This window comes from Pelophylax lessonae (genome assembly GCF_965119305.1).
Source record: "Pelophylax lessonae genome assembly, chromosome: 2".
NCBI classification, from domain to species: domain Eukaryota; kingdom Metazoa; phylum Chordata; class Amphibia; order Anura; family Ranidae; genus Pelophylax; species Pelophylax lessonae.
Window position 1 is genome coordinate 170,770,131 of NC_138769.1, and position 18,334 is coordinate 170,788,464.

Here is an 18,334-nt window from a genome sequence, read left to right on the forward strand (position 1 = left end):
ACAGAGTCGCATGACCGCGCAATTGTCAGTTAAAATAACACAGTGCCCTATCACAAAAAATGGCCTGGTCATTAAGGGGATAAAACACCCCCGGGGCTGAAGTGGTTCATTTTGGGATATGTTATAGATTGAGACCATCGGTTTTAAGAAGGCTTTACTGTGCTGATTAGAATTAGGGCTTTTTGATCCTTTTTGATCGCTTTATTACCTCATCATAATCTGTAAGCTTATACTGTCTTGTTGGGTCCCAAACCCTACTCCATAGAAGCCATGATTCCCATACCCTGCATTGATGATGGCCAAAAAGCCAGAAGCCTGGAATAAAAGTTTCTAATATTAATATATGTTTGCACTATACACCAGTGGTTCTGGATGTGCATCTTGCCACAAGATGTGAAGTGCAAGAATTTAAGGCAATCATTTAAAAGGCTCTGATAAGTGTCCTTGAATTGGGAAATAATCTTCTTAATTACAGGATAGGTGATGGAATGAGACATGTGAATACCTTCTGTTTGAAGGTCATACTGTGCTACACACTGATTAGAGTGAGGGTTTATTTTTATTTTTATTTTCTTATCACCATAACCTATAAGGTTATAGGTCTTCTCTACATTCATATAAATTGTAAAAATCGAGTACTGTCCGTGATGCTTTTTTTATTTGCACTAACATACAATTTTTCAGGACAAGCTTTCGGAGTATGTATCTTCATCAAGGTCCAAGCAGTACTCAATCACCTTAAGTATAAATAGTACAAAACAACAGACTGAATCAAGCACCCATCATGAATATAGCTGGGGAATCGCCATAGTTGTGGGAGTATTTGCATCCCCTGTGCCTGCTATTGCAGAAACCCAACCACAGCAGATATGCATATGATACAGCACAATGTTCTATAATGGCATGGCAATACTTGTAACCAGCAGAGGGCAGCATGTATCAGTTTGAAGTGGAACTCTGGGCAAAATGCTAAATATTGTAGGTGGGAAAAAATATATATTTTAAGTATTTGACATGCAAAAAGACAGCTAGATTGTGATGTCAAAAGCCTGCCCCTCTAGCTCAGCCAATTAGAGAAAGCGTTGCATTTATTTATACATTCCTGGCCAAATGTTTTGGGAATGACACAAATATTCATTTTCACAAAGTCTGCTGCCTCGGTTTTTATGATGGCAGTTTGCACATACTCCAGAATGGTATGAAGCATGATCAGATGAATTGTAATTAATTGCAAAGTCCCTCTTTGCCATGAAAATGAACCTAATCCCCCCAAAAAATGTCCACTGCATTTCAGCTTTGCCAAAAAAGGACCAGCTGACAAAATGTGAGCAATTCTCTCATTATCACAGGTGTCAGTGTTGATGAGGACAAGTCTGGAAATCACTCTGTTATGCTAAATGAGTTAGAATAACTGACTGGAAGCTTTAAAGGGAGGGTGGTGTTTGAAATCACTGTTCTTCCTTTGTTAACCATGGTTACCTGCAAGGAAACATGTGCAGTCATCATTGCTTTGCACAAAAAGTGATTCACAGGCAATGATATTGCTGCTACTAAGATTGCCACCTAAATCAACCATTTATCAGATTATCAAGAACTTCAAGAAGAGAGGCTCAATTGTTGTGAAGAAGGCTTCAGGGCGCCCAAGAATGTCCAGCAAGTGACAGGACCGTCTCTTACAGTTTATTCAGCTGTGGGATCGGGGCACCGCCAGTGCAGAGCTTGCTCAGAAATGGCAGCAGGCAGGTGTGAGTGCATCTGCACGCACAGTGAGGTGAAGACTTTAGGAGGATGAACTGGTGTCAAGAAGGGCAGCAAAGAAGCCACTTCTTTCCAGGAAAAACTTCAGGGACAGACCAATAATCTGCAAAAGGTACAGGGATTAGATTGCTGAGGACAGGGATAAAGTAATTTTCTCTGATGAATCCCCTTTCGCATTGTTTGGGGCATCCAGAAAAAACCTTGCCTGGAGAAAAAAAGGTGAGCGCTACCATTAGTCCTGTGTCATGCCAACAGTTAAGCATCCTGAGCCCATTCATGTGTGAGGTTGTTTCTCAGTAGTGATGAGCTTCGTGTTCGAGTCGAACTTACATTGCCTGTTCACCCGTTTGCCCAGTGGTGAACAAATGGGCTTCTTCACGGGAACTTCGAGTCCCCGCATCCATAGGTTTTATTTAATATCCATAATTAATATTAATCACCCGCTGGCCAGGGAATCAAACTCACAGCCTCTCATTTACAAGCTTGTTATTCTAGCACCTATGCCACCGAGCCAGCTGTTTAACCTAAAAATCTCTCTGCCTAACTAACTTCTATCTGAGTTTGACAGCTCTTTTATTGGGCTCGGACGTCACCAGCACCCCATAATCCACTGCTCAGGTACAGTGAATAAATTACTGATGTCACGTCAGAAGGGGCGGGGACAATTAATACGTTTTAATTAAAATTCATAATTAATATTGATCACCCACTGGCCAGGGTATTTGAACCCCCAGCCTCTCATTTGCCATCTCATTATTCTACCAACTATGCCACCGAGCCAGCCGATTAACCTAAGACTCTCTCTGCCTAACTTCAATCTGAGTTTGACAACTCTTTTATAGGGCTCTGATGTCACCAGCACCCTATAATCCATTGCTCAGGTGCAGTGAATAAATTACTGATGTCAGTAATGTATTCACTGCACCTGAGCAGGTGTTTTGGGGGTTTAGGGCAAAGCTTTGAGAATCAGATCTATTCAGTTTGGCAAACCCTGTATTTATGGAGGATTATAGACCCCACCATATGGTGACATAAGCTATCTTCGCACGTGCTCCTTGCTTACAAACGCTAACTAGCAATTCTGCCTTATTGTAATTCTCACTCAATGCAAGTTTATCAACCTGTTCATACAAACAAAAAAATAGCCTCACTTTATGCCTTATTTTTAGACTCAGGACCTGCTTAGCAAGGTTGCAAATTACATTTCTACATTGCATAAGAGGAATTTATAAAAACTTCTTTCCAGGAAAACTGTGTAATATAGTTGTGCTACAAAAAAAAGAGAACTTAAGCAAACATTTAGTATATTGCAGTTTACCAATTGTTAAATGTAGTGGCTACATTAGTGTTTCTGCTAGTAAGTTGTTTTTTTAGAACAACACACTGTCCTGCAGATAAGGGCTAAGACAAACCATTTACCACAGAAAGGGGTGCTTACAATGATCTGCTTCAATTTATGTAAAAGTTTTATCCCAAAAAGAGACAAACCATTTGTTGTACTGAATTGAAAAGTGTGGGCTGGAGATTGGCTTTAGTTTGTTAGTGTATCTAAATCTGCTAGCGCATCCATCCTCCCCCCTCCCCCCAGATTAACAATGTTCTGTCTAAAGGTGTCCCTGTTGCTCCTTCATCCAGAGTGGGGGCATTTTAATACAGGTGGTGTGTTACTGGCCAGATCACCAGGTGAAAACAGAGGGAGGAAAAACAAAAACCTAAAAAATAAAAATAATGAAGCCACCACATCTAAGAATTCAGTTGTTGGTTTTGGATTTAATATCACTTAAAAGCAAAAACATTTTTAAATATATATAGATTATTTATTTTTGCCAAAGTGGGGCTATGTTAGAACTTTTGTTCGGTTTTATTGCTAAAAAGACACAAAATTGGTTTTATTTGTAAAAATATATTCAACAACAATTCAGTGGATTCAAAGGGCGTAAAACATAAAAATAATTAGAGAGAGCTAGGAAACGTCCCCACATTTTTACATGCTTTTCTGGGGACACATCACCTATGACAATTTTCACAGTGAGAGAAAGTAATTGGGATTTCCCCAACAGAGGCACACACATAGAAATGCAACCCCTACAGAATTTGTACCTCTCCTGAGCTTTAACCTAAAAAAAAAAAAAAAAAAAAAAGGATTGCAGTTTTAACTTGACTTCTGTCACTTGAGTATACACCATTTATCTGTATTTCCAAGGCTATAAATATCCTTACATAAAATGTTAGATACAATTTATCTAAAAATAAATGTCTTCCTTTATTGAGCTGAATTTGTAGCGATTCCTGGAATACACTCTATAGTGAAATGTGTTTATTTTTCATCTGGGCAGCATCAGTATTGATCCCTGCCAAGCAAAGCCTAGCACTCAAGACAGTCCAAAAGTTAAATTTAACATGACAATAGTCAGCAAGTTAATGTATAAAAGCATGCAATGGCTTAAGAAGGTAAGGAGAACATATAATAAGCAGCATAATAGACTTTCCGACTAGCTTTCTCCATTTACAAATGTATGTAGATCATCTTTTGGCAACATAACGCACTTGACTACATGTAAAGGTAGTATTTGAGAATCAACTCTTACAACTGATGAGAATATCACAGAGGGGCATACACTTACATAAGCTATAATATTAAACATTAAAGACTAAATTACTATCAAAACATATGTGAAAACACATAAAATAAACTTCAATGTATGTACAAGCCCATTTAAAGCGGTAGTATACCGCTTTTTTTTACTTTTAACTACAGGTAAGCCTATAATAAGGCTTACCTGTAGGTACAATTAAGATCTCCTAAACCTGTATGGTTTAGGAGATATTACCACTGCATGACGAGTGCGGCGCATGCACTCTGAAGGTCCTTGCCGAGAAAATGCGCGCAGGAGTGACGTCATCGCGGCTCCGGCCACTCACAGCGCCGGAGCCGCGGAACCCGGAAGAGACACCGTGGGATCATGTCCGCTCCCACAGCGGTGTCCGGGGGTCCGTGTCGGGGGTTTGTTCTAAGGTAAGTAATTCATAATGAGCTAGTATGCGATGCATACTAGCTCATTATGCCTTTGTCTTGCAGGGGTTTTTTTTTTTTTTTCATTAGAGTATACTACCGCTTTAAAAATGACACTAAAAGTGCCTTTTAAGTTGAAGCATGGAAATTACAAAATGACAAAGAAGAGAAAAATATAATGCATTGCAGTCTTTAGATATAGTGGCGGCTGCATTAGTTTAGCTTTATTACACTTATTTCCCCTAATTTTCACATAGTAAAGCTGTCCAAGGGTTTCAATGCTCATTCACTGTGCTATATTATTATTATTACCATAGAACAGAATAGGGGGAATTTAATAAAGCTGATGCACCATTTTCTAGCTGTAATCTCTCTTGTTAATGTTTAGAACCTAACTCATGAAGTATCTGTGACACTTTTGATTCCGACAGGGACTCGTGTGCCAATTTCCACATTGTGGCACATTGAACGAGCCACTTCTACACTGTGGCACACTGAATGCACCGAATTCAAATAAAATACCAACAGTTCTGATCTTACAGTGACCCGCGTATTGGTTAGTGTGCCACTTAGACTCATGGGGGGTGATATGAAGGGTTCAGTGTCTACTGCAGGATTGCCGGGAAGGGGGTTAGAGCTTGTTCCAGCTCCTATAGTTACTGAGGGAAAGAAAGAGAAGGTCCCTTACGCCGCACATCCATGGGGTAGAGTGAGGTGAGGAGAGAGACAACTTCAGCCTGAGATCTCGCCAGGCCACGCCTCCAATGCATTTTGGTCCGTTCCCCAAGGGTTTAGTCATCAGTTTCATAAGTTCTTATCTTACGAGAGGGGAGCTAATTAAGACCAACTCTCTATTGGCATATAGAGAGAAACTGAGCAGACAGATTTTGCAAAAAATAGTGAAGCAGCATGGGTCAAATTCAAGTACAAGTTCTAGACAGGTCCATAAAGTTGCCGCATGCTGCACCACTTTTAGAACACATGAAAGACACTTTTGCACAATCTGTCTGCCCCAGTGTTCATGAATTCCAGGGGATGTGTGGTACAGAACACCTTTCCTAACACACTTCCTGGTAACATTGTTTAAAGTAAGATCTATAGTCCTATAGTCGGGAAGATATTGGAGAGTTTAATAAAAGACCACATAGATGAGTTCTTGCTGAAAAAAAATATTTTAAGCAACAGACAGCATGATTCATGAAAGACAGAAGTTGTCAAAGAAACCTGATTTCTTTTTATGAGGAGGTAAGTAAAACCTTAGACAGAGGGGTGGCTGTGGACGTAGTATACTTGGATTTTGCAAAAGCATTTGACACCGTTCTCCACACACGTCTAATGTGTAAGGTAAAGTCTACAGGCTTGGAAAGATCAGTTTGGATAGAAAATTGGCTAAAAGATCGAATTCAGAGAGTAGTGACTAATGATGCTTACGCTGAATGGTCTAAGGTTATCAGTGGTGTACCCCAAGGTTCAGTGTTGGGACCCTTACTTTTTAATATCTTTATAAATGATATAGGGTCTGGGATTAAAAGTACCATTCGGTCTTTGCAGATAACACCAAGCTTTGCAGTGGAATAACTTCCTTACAGGATGTCTCCAACTTACAAGCCAACCTCAATGCACTGTTTCATTGGGCAACTATGTGGCAAATGAGGTTTAAAATTGATAAATGTAAAGTTATGCACTTGGGTGATAAGAATATGCATGCATCATACATACTAGGGGGAGTAGAACTATGGAAATCCATAGAGGAGAAGGATCTGGGTGTCCTCAAAAAGGATATTGGGGAACTGGAAAAAGTGTAGAGAAGGGCTACCAAACTGATAAGAATCATGGAGGAGCTCAGCTATGAGGAAAGGCTAGAGGAACTGAATGTATTGTCTCTTGAGAAGAGGAGATTAAGGGGGGATATGATCAACATGTATTAATACATAAGGGGTCCATATAGTGAACTTGGTGTTGAGTTATTCAAATTAAGGTCATCACAAAGGACAAGGGGACAATCTTTACATCTAGAGGAAAAGAGATTTCACCACCAATTACGGAAATGTTTCTTCACAGTAAGAGATGTGGAATAGACTCTCTCCAGAGGCGGTTCTAGCCAGCTCACTAGATTGCTTTAAAAAAAGCCTGGATTCTTTCCTAGGTGTAAATAATATAACTGGGTATTAATATTTATAGGTAAAGTTGATCCAGGGAATATCTGATTGCCTCTCAGGGGGATCAGGAAGGAATTTTTCCCCTGCTGTAGCAAATTGGATCAGTCTTTGCTGGGGTTTTTCGCCTTCCTTTTGATCAACTGCGGGTATAGGATTGTGTATATGGGATTGTGTTTTCCATCGGTTGAGCCAAATGGACTTGTGTCTTTTTTCAACCTAACTATGGAACCTTTATGCACAGGACAGTACTAGATTTCTGGCAAGATCAAGCATCGGATGTGTACAAAAGTAAACTGTGTGAACAAAAAGCCTCCCTCGCACATCCTGATATATTGTTCCATTATGGATCATCCAAACGGTAAAAACAGGACCCTCAGGTCACACAGTTGGATAGCTATGCTTTTAAAGTAAGTAAGTGAGAGTATACTCATCCATCTGATAAGTTCATAGAAAGTTCATAGAGACATTGAAGCCATTATTCTCATGCAGGTGAATACATCTCCCAAATGTCCATAGTCCATAGGTCTATTACCAAAGAGGCAGGCAGGAGGGGTGGACGGTGTGTACGCCTGACCGGTTTCGCCAGACACAGGCCAGCTGCTTCAGAGCCTAGTGGATAACTTAATGGAACAATATACCTGGATCTGCGAGGGAGGCTTCTTGTTCACACAGTTTACTTTGAAACTACGCATCAGATGCTTTGGTCTACCCTGTGACATTGCTTTTTGGTATATCTCCTCTGGACCACATATAGCCAATTTCTTCACAACAGATGTGGTATACTTACTAACATGAGCTAACCAGGGACATATGCTCACTTTTCTATATCAGAAGTATTAATGCCAATGAGACTTTCCATCACTATTTACTGAACAGCTATATAGCTGGTCTTTCATCAACACTGAACTTCTCTCTTTTATAGTTCTATTTCCCATATATGGGTACACCATCACCAATCTAAGAATTTTTTGTTCATTCATTCCTTGACTGTTTCACATACCAATGAACATGGGCTCAAATGGATATATGGAGGAGTGTTAGGAGTGGTTGAGTGTATGTTTTAGGTGTGTGTAATGTGAGCTCTGGTACCATTTTAATGTTTGCATTTTTGAACAGACTCTTTGTTTTGTGATATTTTTGAATCATTAAAGATAGAAATTTACTGTAGCCCAGTGAATATTTTTTTATATATCCTCCATACAATATATTTGTTGTGTTGGGTGTTTGAGTATAAATTATTTTTTTTTTTTATCTTAGTGTTTTCAGTTGTCTATGTTTAAAAAAAAAAAGAACATTGTCCATTTTGCTCTTGATTTTCACGTGGTATATGATCGGATTCTGGTGACAGAAAGTGTCAAGTATTCTGTAGTATAGCGAAAAAAATCCCGCAGGCAATGGCCTGTGGACGGCTGCACAACATACTATATATATTGCTATAAATTAGGCCTGTCAGATGCCTAAGTTTTGTTTGTTTTGTTACTTCAATGTCCTGGAGCTACAGATTAAAGAAAATGCAAGAATTACAGTAGGTCAGCAATCTTGATTTTTGTGATTACTAAGGATGTCAGGCTTTCATTATTAAAAAAAAAAAAAAAACAACAGGCTCTATTTGTTATATGGTACTCATGATGAGCAAAAAGATTGCATATAGCATACATTGTACATAATGTAAATTTATGCTCCTGCGCTTGAGGGGTTAATGTGCGGCTTGATCTTTTAGAAAAGCGACTCTGCTAATTTAGCCACCATTTTGGCTGTGTTGCCACTCCCAACAGGTCAGGGGAACCTGTAAAACAAAAAATAGGAGGAAATATACCAAAATACTATTAGTTTAAGTGGCTTACTTTGATACAGGCATGTGTGCATGTGTATGTATCGGTGGTATTGTGGTAAGAACAAGTTCACACCAGGCAAGATTTCTCAATGTAGTGCTTTAGAAATTGTTGGCACTGCAAATTATTAATCCATATTTTGGATTTGCATCCAGCAAGTTTTTATTTTTTAGCCTTTTACATTATGTTCTATAAAAAGAAAAGACTCCAAAATATGGATTAATAATTTGCAGTGCCAACAAGTTATATAGCACTGCATTGAGAAACCTTGCTTGGTGTGAACTTGTTCTTACCACTACAATCACACCAATACATACACATGCACACTCCTGTATCAACGTAAGCCACTTAACCTAATAGTATTTTGGTATATTTTCTCCTATTTTTTGTTTTACAAAGACACAAAGTACTTAGGTGGAATTTCCATAGGCAGAATTGCAATACTGACTGCTTGTATTTTTTAAAGCTTAAAGTGATTGTAAAGTCTCTCTCTTTTTTTTTTTAATAACAAACATGTTATACTTACCTGCCCTGTGTAATGGTTTTTGCACAAAGCAGCTCGGATCCTCCTATTCTTGGGTCCCTTTTCGCTGCTTCTGGCCATTTCCTGCTGTCGAGTGCCCCCACAGCAAGCAGCTTGCTATGGGGGTCCCCAAGCCGAGGCTGCAGCTCCATGTGTCCATTCAGACACTAAGCTGCTGTCTGGCCCATCCCCCATTTCTCTCATTTGGCTAACTTTGATTGACAGTCATGGGAGCCAATGACGCCGCAGCTGTGTCTCAGCCAAACAAGAGGGAGAGTCCGGGACAGCCAAGGGACTCGTAGACATCTATGGCTAGAGAAAGGGCTCAGGTATGTTTTAGGGGGTGCTGGGGAGGCAGCGTCACACAAAGTTTTTTATTCTAATGCAAAGAAGAATAAGAATAGGAATGCATGGAATAATAATGCATTAAGATAAAAAAAAAAACCTTTTGTCTTTACAACTCCTTTAACTGTAGCTATCTAGAAAAAGTCATGTGATGCAGCCAAACTAGCATTTTTTTCTGATCATGTCATCTCTATGTTTAGGCTTTTACTATTTTAATGGTTTTGTATTGCTGTTTAATATAAGCTCGTGGCAAGCTGTCTTGCTGCAAAATGGTAATATAGATACTGGCCAGGGAGTGGTTTCAGGAAAACACACTGGCCTTGTGCTACCCACTCAGCTTCACCCACTGTGCAGTCAATGTTGTGGTAAATGAAGTTGAGTGGAGTGATGTAGTGGCTACACTGATCTTTTTTATGGGGTTTCTGCTTACAGTGGGGTTGAATCACCAAAGGTAAATAGGCAGTCGACTTTGCAAGGAAATTCTCTCTAGTGCTTAGTGAATAAGGTGAAGCTCTGCCTACTTCCTCATCCAATCTTGCACAAACAAAAAAGTGGTTTCTTTTTATTTTCCTAAATGTGTTGGGTATCCTTTGCTAAGTGAAAATTTGCTGAGCTCTCAGGATAATTGTAAGACCCCTTGTAAGTTCAACTTAATTTGCAAAAAAAGCAGCCTATTTGCCTTAATTAAATCTGTGGCTGGCATAGTCTGCCAACAGTGGAAGCTCAAGTGAATGTATATACAAATGATAAAAAGCATTCAACAACATAATTAAACATAATTAGAATTTGAATAGGGTGTCTTCATATCAGCTTTAACCTGTCAACCAAAAGTATATCTAAACCCAAGAACAAACATGTCATTTATTGCAGTTTAGCAGTCTTGATGCCTTTATTAGTTTTCTTTTTTGGGCTAGTTTTTCCAATTTTTACTTTGTGATCCTACCAGTAATACAGTTCCTGTTCTGGGGTGACCCTGCTTACTTACTACACTCTATGTCTATGCAGGAGCAGTATAGTAACCCTGTTCTGTTTGGACTCTGTTTGGACTACAGAACACTCCCTCCTCCCCAGATCTCCATATTATCTCTCCATGACAAAGCCGTAAAGTGGTTAGAAACCCCATTCATGAAATTTGAGTTAAGCACATATATCTGTAGTGTTTAATTATCTCTCCCCAAAGCTCTGAGTGTCATTTCTCTCTGGTGCTTCTTTCCTCTGTTATCAGCATGAGTCACATGAGATAACAAGAGCTAAAATTTTGAGTCAGGGAGGGAGCTTAGAGGGATATAAGCAGAGAGCTTGTCTATTCAGTAGATTCATTCTATTCAGCTCTGCATGTTCCTTCGTTACTCTGCCTATTTGGCCTAAGTGGCCTTCCTCTGCATATGTGGAGGGAGGGTGTGTCACTTTCCTCCAATCAGCTCTCACACAGTGTACAGTATATCCAGTCTACCCACCCAATCCTATGTACTACTGAAAAATAAGGAAAGATTGTTAACACAATCTGCACTTTTCAAAGGGTGTAGAAAGGGAAAGACAGCAGATATACATGTAAAACCTATGTAGGGAGATTTGTTTAATCTCTGGGTATCATCTGAGGCTATTCACTTCACTGGGTATATGTGAGGGTTTACAACCAGTTTAAGGGCCTTATTTACACAGGCGAGTGAGGAAGAGTAAAAATTGTAGGTTGTGATTTGTTTTTTTCTGCCCCTGGACCAACCAGTTGCATACTAACATGGTCAGGGGCCATGTTCGTTCCCATTGTTATACGTGGTAGGAAGTATGTATGCATGTCTGTTAGGACTACAGAACATTCCCCCTCTCCTTATCTTTATATCATAGTAGAACGGTGTTCTTTTTAAGATAATGCTGCACAGTCTGCAGGAAGTTAATCATATTGGCTTTCTGTCAGAAACAAGAATAAATACATTTTCTATTACATTGTAACAGAGACTTGTGCGCTGATTAACGTGAAGAAAATTGTATTATTTTTTTTTTTTTTTTTAATAAACAATTTATTGAGAAGAATAAAAAACGCACATTAACAAGTGATGGCAATATAGTACAGTCAGCAGACACAAGTACAAATAACAGTGTACATCCAAAATAACCATAAACTGTATCAAGGCGCAGAGAGATGCCATCTGCGGAAGATACTATAGGTATAAACAAAGCAAAAGTGACCCAGCCTCGTACAATACATGGCCAAAAATTCAGTATATTATTGCAAATACAGAGGGCCACTGCGGCGTAGATTTACATCCCAGCCGCATGGGCCGAAACCAATGCGTTACGGGGTTCAGTGCAATCATATGGGGTATTGGGAATCAGGGGGTAGGGGAGTACTGATGAAGGGAGAGAATTCCGACCCCTCAAACATGAGAAGTGAGGATGAGGGCAGCCAGGAGGCAGGAAAATGAATGTCCTGGATGGGGCACCTCCGAATCGGACACCCCCAAGGGGAACACACTGTGTCCAGGGCCGGGGGCGCACCACCCATACATGTAGATAGACCGCCCAACGCTGCACATGGGTACGGTAGGCGACAGGAGGTAGGGGAGAAGGGAGTCTCAGGGAGAGCAGGTGGGGGTGGAGGACGCCGAGAGCGTCATGAGACAGTGAGGGAAGAGAGCAATAGCGTAAGAAGAGGGGATAGAGGGATAGAGAGGGCACACTAGGTAGGGAGAGTAGAAGGGAGATAGAGAATGGAGAAAGGAGGAGAAGAGGAGTGCGGGCGCACTCCCCCGGAAGACGACCGGGAAGCAAGTGGGGTGTGGCGAGCTAACGACAGACTATGTATTCATCAGGCGACGGTGGTCATCCGATGCAGCAAAGTCGATCCACGGGGCCCAAATGTCATAAAATTTGGAGGGAGTGTCAAGAGCTTGAAACGTGAGATCTTCCATACGGGCGATCCTTCCAACCCTCCGCAGCCAATCAGCTACAGTGGAAATTGTATTATTTTATCCAATAGTACTTATGTAGTCCAAACTGCACATCTTACAGAAATAGTAAAAGGTAAACCTCTTCCTTGTAGTAGCAGCAAAACGGATAAAGCTGTATCAATCTAAACACCTAACCTCCAGAACCACAGAGGCATCTTCAATCCAGTACTTTTATTGCATGAAATGAAGCCAGCAGTTTTGGAACATGCCGTGTTCCTTGATCAAGCATGGCTTACCTTGAAAATAGATCCTCTTCAGTCCCAGAACATTGGCTTTATTACATGCCATTAAAGCACTGGGTTAAATATCCCGTGGTCCTGGGCACTTCGTAGATGTTTTGCCTTTTCCTAGTAAGGAAACTGGTCTATTCTCAGATTTCTGATAATCTTCTTCGTGATCGTTAATCGTGAGGTCTAGAGAACATACATCTGCTTCATTAGTCATCGATTTAAAAAAAAAAAAAAAAAAAACTATTCCGAGCCAGAAATGCCCACTAAAAGACCATGATCCATCAGCACATGGTAATAGGACCTGTATTCTTGGACCAGGATGGGGTTTCCTTTTTGGCAAACCCTGTAGTGTCTGGAAATATGTATACATACTAAAAATGTGCTATTTTAACATGCCTGCCATTAAAATGGATCTGAAATGGCTCCAAACTCTTTATGTGTAGACCCCATGACTCAAAACTTGACACCTATCCCTGCAGAAGAATAAGGGTTCAGCGACCAAATGCCTTCAGGTAGCATGGATCAACATTTTTTTTCCCCAAGGAGTGTTGGTATTTTAGCCTTTCATTTAAAGAGGTACTTAAAAAGTGATATTAAACCTTTTTTTTTAACTAAAATAACTAACATGTCATACTTACCTGCTCTGTGCAGTGGTTTCTGTTCCTTGTGCACAGAGTAGCCCCTATCCTCTTTTTCTGGGGTCTTGGGTCGGCACTCCAGGCCCCCTTCTTTTCGGCCACTTTCCCTGGGGTCACCTGTGCATGCTCGCTCCCGAGCTGCCCAGTCTGCACCTATTGACACAGCCTGGGTGACTCGATCCCCCCCCCCCCCCGTTCCCTCATCACAGCATTTAATTGACAGCAGCGGAGGCCAATGGCTGCCACTGCTATTAGTCTGCCCAATGAGTGAGGAGGGAGACAGCTTCAAGAGCCGCTGCTCTCATTCACTTCGCTGGTTTGGATCGGGCTCAGGTAAGAATAAGGAGGGGGTGCTGGGGGGCTCCTGAAGCACAGAAGGTTTTTACATTAATGCATAAAATGCATTAAGGTAGAAAATCCTAATGCTTTTGAACCACTATAGGGTAAAGTAAAAAAAAAAATGACATATGATGCGGTCAGTAAAAATGTTAGCTGATGTTGGGCTTTAATTTGATATTCAGTTATGTAAAGTTCATCTAAAATCTACTACTCCATCCAACACTACCATCTCCAGACAATGTTGTCCTAAGATGTCTTCCTTGCTCCTAAGCGTAAAGCAGTGCCACCCTAAGACGAGAAGTGTGTTACTGGCCAGATCACCATGTGAGAATAAAGTAAATAAAATATAATGCAGAAGACTAATGCAACCATGACATCTAAGGAATGGTAAGCTGCAATATATTATATGTTTCTTTTAGGATTTAGAGATGCTTTAACTATTTTGACAAGGCTGTATTCTATTTTAGCATTTTAGTACAGGTCCCCTTTAATGAGTCAGATTTGAATGAGAACACTTTTATTCAAAACCACTGCAATTTGCTTGGCTTCAGTAATGAAGTCCCTTTGTTTCTTTAGAATAAAAACACAACTCAGCTGTTTTTCTGTTAAATAGGCAGTTTTTATTTCAGCCCCAGGTGTACAAAAAAATCCATGATAATGGCTTCTGTTCTGGTATTTCTAGGAAACACCGCATAGATTGTATTCTATTTATGTAGCTTTTAAACTTTGAGCCTTTATTTTTTTATTCTTTCCTTGGGTTTCATAAATCATTTTGCCTGGCCAGTCTGCTCTTATTGATCCAAAGTTTCTCGATAACCTTAGGTATATACTCTTTACCTAAAAGTCCTGTTCCAGTCTCAGCGAAAATCTTTTTTTTTTTCGTTTTTAAATGTAGCTTTATAGCTCTCGGATGAAAGATTAATTGCAACGTTTAAGATTTGTTTACACATGATAGGATCAGCCCTAGTGCAATATATTAAGTGCTTTCACAACAGTGCGGTAAACCAAATTTTACTAACGACCATAAATATATACAAGGTAAAAGTCAACAAAAACACTACTTGCGTACTTTAGTCCTACAGTGGAAATGCATACGGTGGATAAATACATGTATATCCCACAGCATATTCACTGCTCAAAAAAATTCAAGGAACACTTTTTAATCAGAGTTTAGCATCAAGTTCATTCAACTCCTGGAATATTGATATGGTCAGTTAAGTAGCAGTGGGGGTTGTTAATCAGTTTCAGTTGATTTGGTGTTAATGAAATTAACAGGTGCACTAGATGGGCAACAATGAGGCAACCTCCAAAATAGGAATGGCTTTACAGGTGGAGGCAACTGAGAATTTTTTCCCTACTCCTCTTTTCTGACTTTTTCACTAGTTTTGCATTTTGACTAGGGTCAGTGTCACTACTGGTAGCATGAGGCGATATCTGGACCGTATAGAGGTTGCACAGTCAGATTAGTCATCCAGGATGGCACATCAATACACGCCATTGACAGAAGGTTTGCTGTGTCTCCCAGCGCAGACTCAAGAGCATGCAGGAGATTATAGGCGACAGGCAGTTACTCTAGGAGAGCTGGACAGGGCCAAAGAAGGTCCTTAACCCATCAGCAGGATCTGCAGGTTATCTGCTCATTTGTGCAAGAAGGAATACAATAAGCACTGTCAGAACCCTATAAAATTACCTCCTGCAATCCACTGGTGTGATTGTCTCTGATCAAACAATCAGAATCAGACTTCATGAGGGTGGCCTGAGGGCCCAACATCCTCTATTAGGCTCTGTGCTCACTCCCTGGCACCGTGGAGCTCGATTGGCATTTGAACACCAGAATTGGCAGGTCCACCACTGGCGCCCGATTCCTATTACAGATGAGAGCAGGTTCACCCAGAGCACATGTGACAGAAGTGAAAGGGTCTGGAGAAGCCATGGAAAATGTTATGCTGCCTGTAACATCATTTAATATGACTGGATTGGTGGTGGGTCAGTGATGGTCTGGGGAGGCATATGCAGGGAGGGACGCACAGACCCCTACAGGCCAGACAATGGCACCCTGACTGCCATTAGGTTTTAGGATGAAATCCTGGGACCCATTGTCAGACCCTATGCTGGTGCAGTGGGTCCTGGGTTTCTCCTGAAGCATAACAATGCCAGGCCTCATTGATTGAGAGTATGCAGCCAATTCCTGGAGGATGAAGAAATTGATACCATTAAACGGCCTGACCGGAATCCAATAGAACACCTCTAGGACATTATGTTTCGGTCCATCCAACAACATCACAGAGAACAAACTATTTTAAACCAAAAGTTAAACAATAAAGTGATTGTAAACCTTTTTTTTTTTTTTTTTAAATACCAAACTTACCTGCTATACTTGCCTTCCGGTTATACTTGCCTGCTTTGTGCTGTAGAATTGCACAGAGCTGAAACAAACCTCCTCTTCTCGGATCCCCTGCCGGAGCTCCTGGCTCCTCCTCTTCTCTATGTGCCACCATAAAAAGCCACTTTTTGTGGCACAACTAGGGGCTCGATCCTGAGCCACGCTGCCTACATTTATAGATTCAGACAGCGTGGTCTTGGCACTGTCTCCATCTCCCTTGTCACAGAACTTAACGGACAGGAGGGGGAGCTCCCGGTACTAACAATCTGCCCTGTGAGAAGATAGAAAAGAGAGCCGCTGCTGTTGGGCACAGCTCTGGATCGAGATAAAGCTCAGGTAAGTATAAGGGGGAGCTGCGGGGTACCCTGCAGCACAGAAGGGTTTTTTACCTTATTGCAGACAATGCATTAAGGTAAAAATCCTTAAACCTTTTAAACCACTTTAAAGCCCAACTCTGCCTATACACAAACTAATCACACAGGTACAATTTAAATTACAAGCTGCAAAACTGAAAAAAAAAAAAAAAGATAGATTATGTAATGTTTGATGTCATAATGTAACATTTTTTTCAGCTTTTTAATCCTATAAGGGGAAGAAACTGTGCATTCACACAACCTCAGTTTCAACTATTTCTGGGACTTTCACGTATCATGATTCTTTTCATTTATTAATTTTGTGTTTAAGCTACTCAACAGGTTAAACATATCTAAATATCATTGATCTGAACAGTCAGTACTGTGGTGTAACTGTTACTTCTCCTGTTCAGTATACAGATGGTCAGGGATTTAAAGCTACCCATTGCTATTTTGAAAGTTTTTAAAAGTTGAGCTTTACGTCTTGAAAAACCAACCAGTATACTTAAAAGAGAAACATAGGAAATATCTGGTGGTATAGACTGTCAATACAATATGCCCAATCCTTCAATGACTATAGCAAGGTATTTGTAAGCAAGACTGAGGAAAAAAGTAATTTATGCACAATGTATTACTACCATGTGATTTTTGCCCAGAGTTTGGTCTACTAAAAAAATAGATCCTAGACATATTAACTAAAGGGCTGGATGTTCTTAAACAAGTTCTATCAGGCAATACAACCAGTTGAAAACTACTGTTCACTTTTCTCCATGAAAAACTAATCAGACAATTTATGTCTATACCTCATCATAATGCTGGTCAAATTGTTCATGTCAGACTAGGACTGACAAAGTCTTTAAATCTTTACAACAATGGTCAAATCTCCTACCTTCCCTTATTCTTTACAAATAATCTGCTTGTTAATGGACAGTCCTAAAGGAAACTTTATTGTGATTGCAAATTTCTCCTTCTGAAAAAGATTAAGTTGCTTGGTTGTTATGCTATCCCATCTGGCATTATTGCCTTTTAAGTCATTGATCCAAAAAAGTATGCATATTGGGAGTTTTGACATCAATCTGAATTTACTTGCCATGTAAAAGATTATTGAAGCCAGAGTGTCAGCAAGAACTCACATTTCCAGAAGGAGAGGTCAGCAGTGGCTTCCCACTATGTCTCCTGTAAAAGGTTTCCATATCTGCAAACTACATTAAACCTGAATATTTTGAAGACCTTACGAATTCCACACTCTTTACCTCAATAACTGAAAAAGATGCCCACAAGGACTAACAACTCACAAGTGAAATTTGTCAAATTAAAAGGCAAACAAAAAATACTACTCACGTGATATGTCGCCGAGTCTGCTACAGAGGGACTGAGACCTTCCTGTCGTAGGGAATCCATCTGTGCTCCAGGAAGCAGGGCATAATGACTTGGACTTGTGTTTTTCTCACCTTTCTTCTTCGATTTCTTCCCGGTATCTTTTTTGGTGTTTCTCTGCATCATAAATTCTTCCTGAAGGATTTTATCATTGCTCATATACCGGAGGAGAGAACTTTCTGATCAGAATAAAAAGGAATGGTCAAATTATTCTGGTAAAACCAATAAAATAAACTAGGGTAATGTTTTCCTCTATTTTCTACAATGATGTAGAAAATTTGCATTGATATGCAACTACAGATATACTGCAAAGGCTATTTTAATCTTTGGGGTGCAATATAAAAGAAAAAGCATTTGAGATTTTTACCTATCTTCTTTTACTTTCCTTAGTAGACAGAAAGTTGTAGTTAGCTACAGAAGATTACACCATTTAAAA

General features: G+C 40.1%; 1 protein-coding gene across 5 annotated transcripts in view; it reads right to left on the minus strand.

Annotated features, from left to right (window-relative positions):
* CNKSR2 (connector enhancer of kinase suppressor of Ras 2) overlaps positions 1-18,334 on the minus strand; it is a 546,683-nt gene that overhangs the window by 198,290 nt on the left and 330,059 nt on the right. For all 5 annotated transcript variants that reach the window (XM_082245580.1, XM_082245579.1, XM_082245578.1 and 2 more), the window contains one exon: positions 17,863-18,077. In XM_082245580.1, the coding sequence (XP_082101706.1) occupies positions 17,863-18,077 (215 nt within the window). The remainder of the gene's footprint in view (positions 1-17,862; positions 18,078-18,334) is intronic.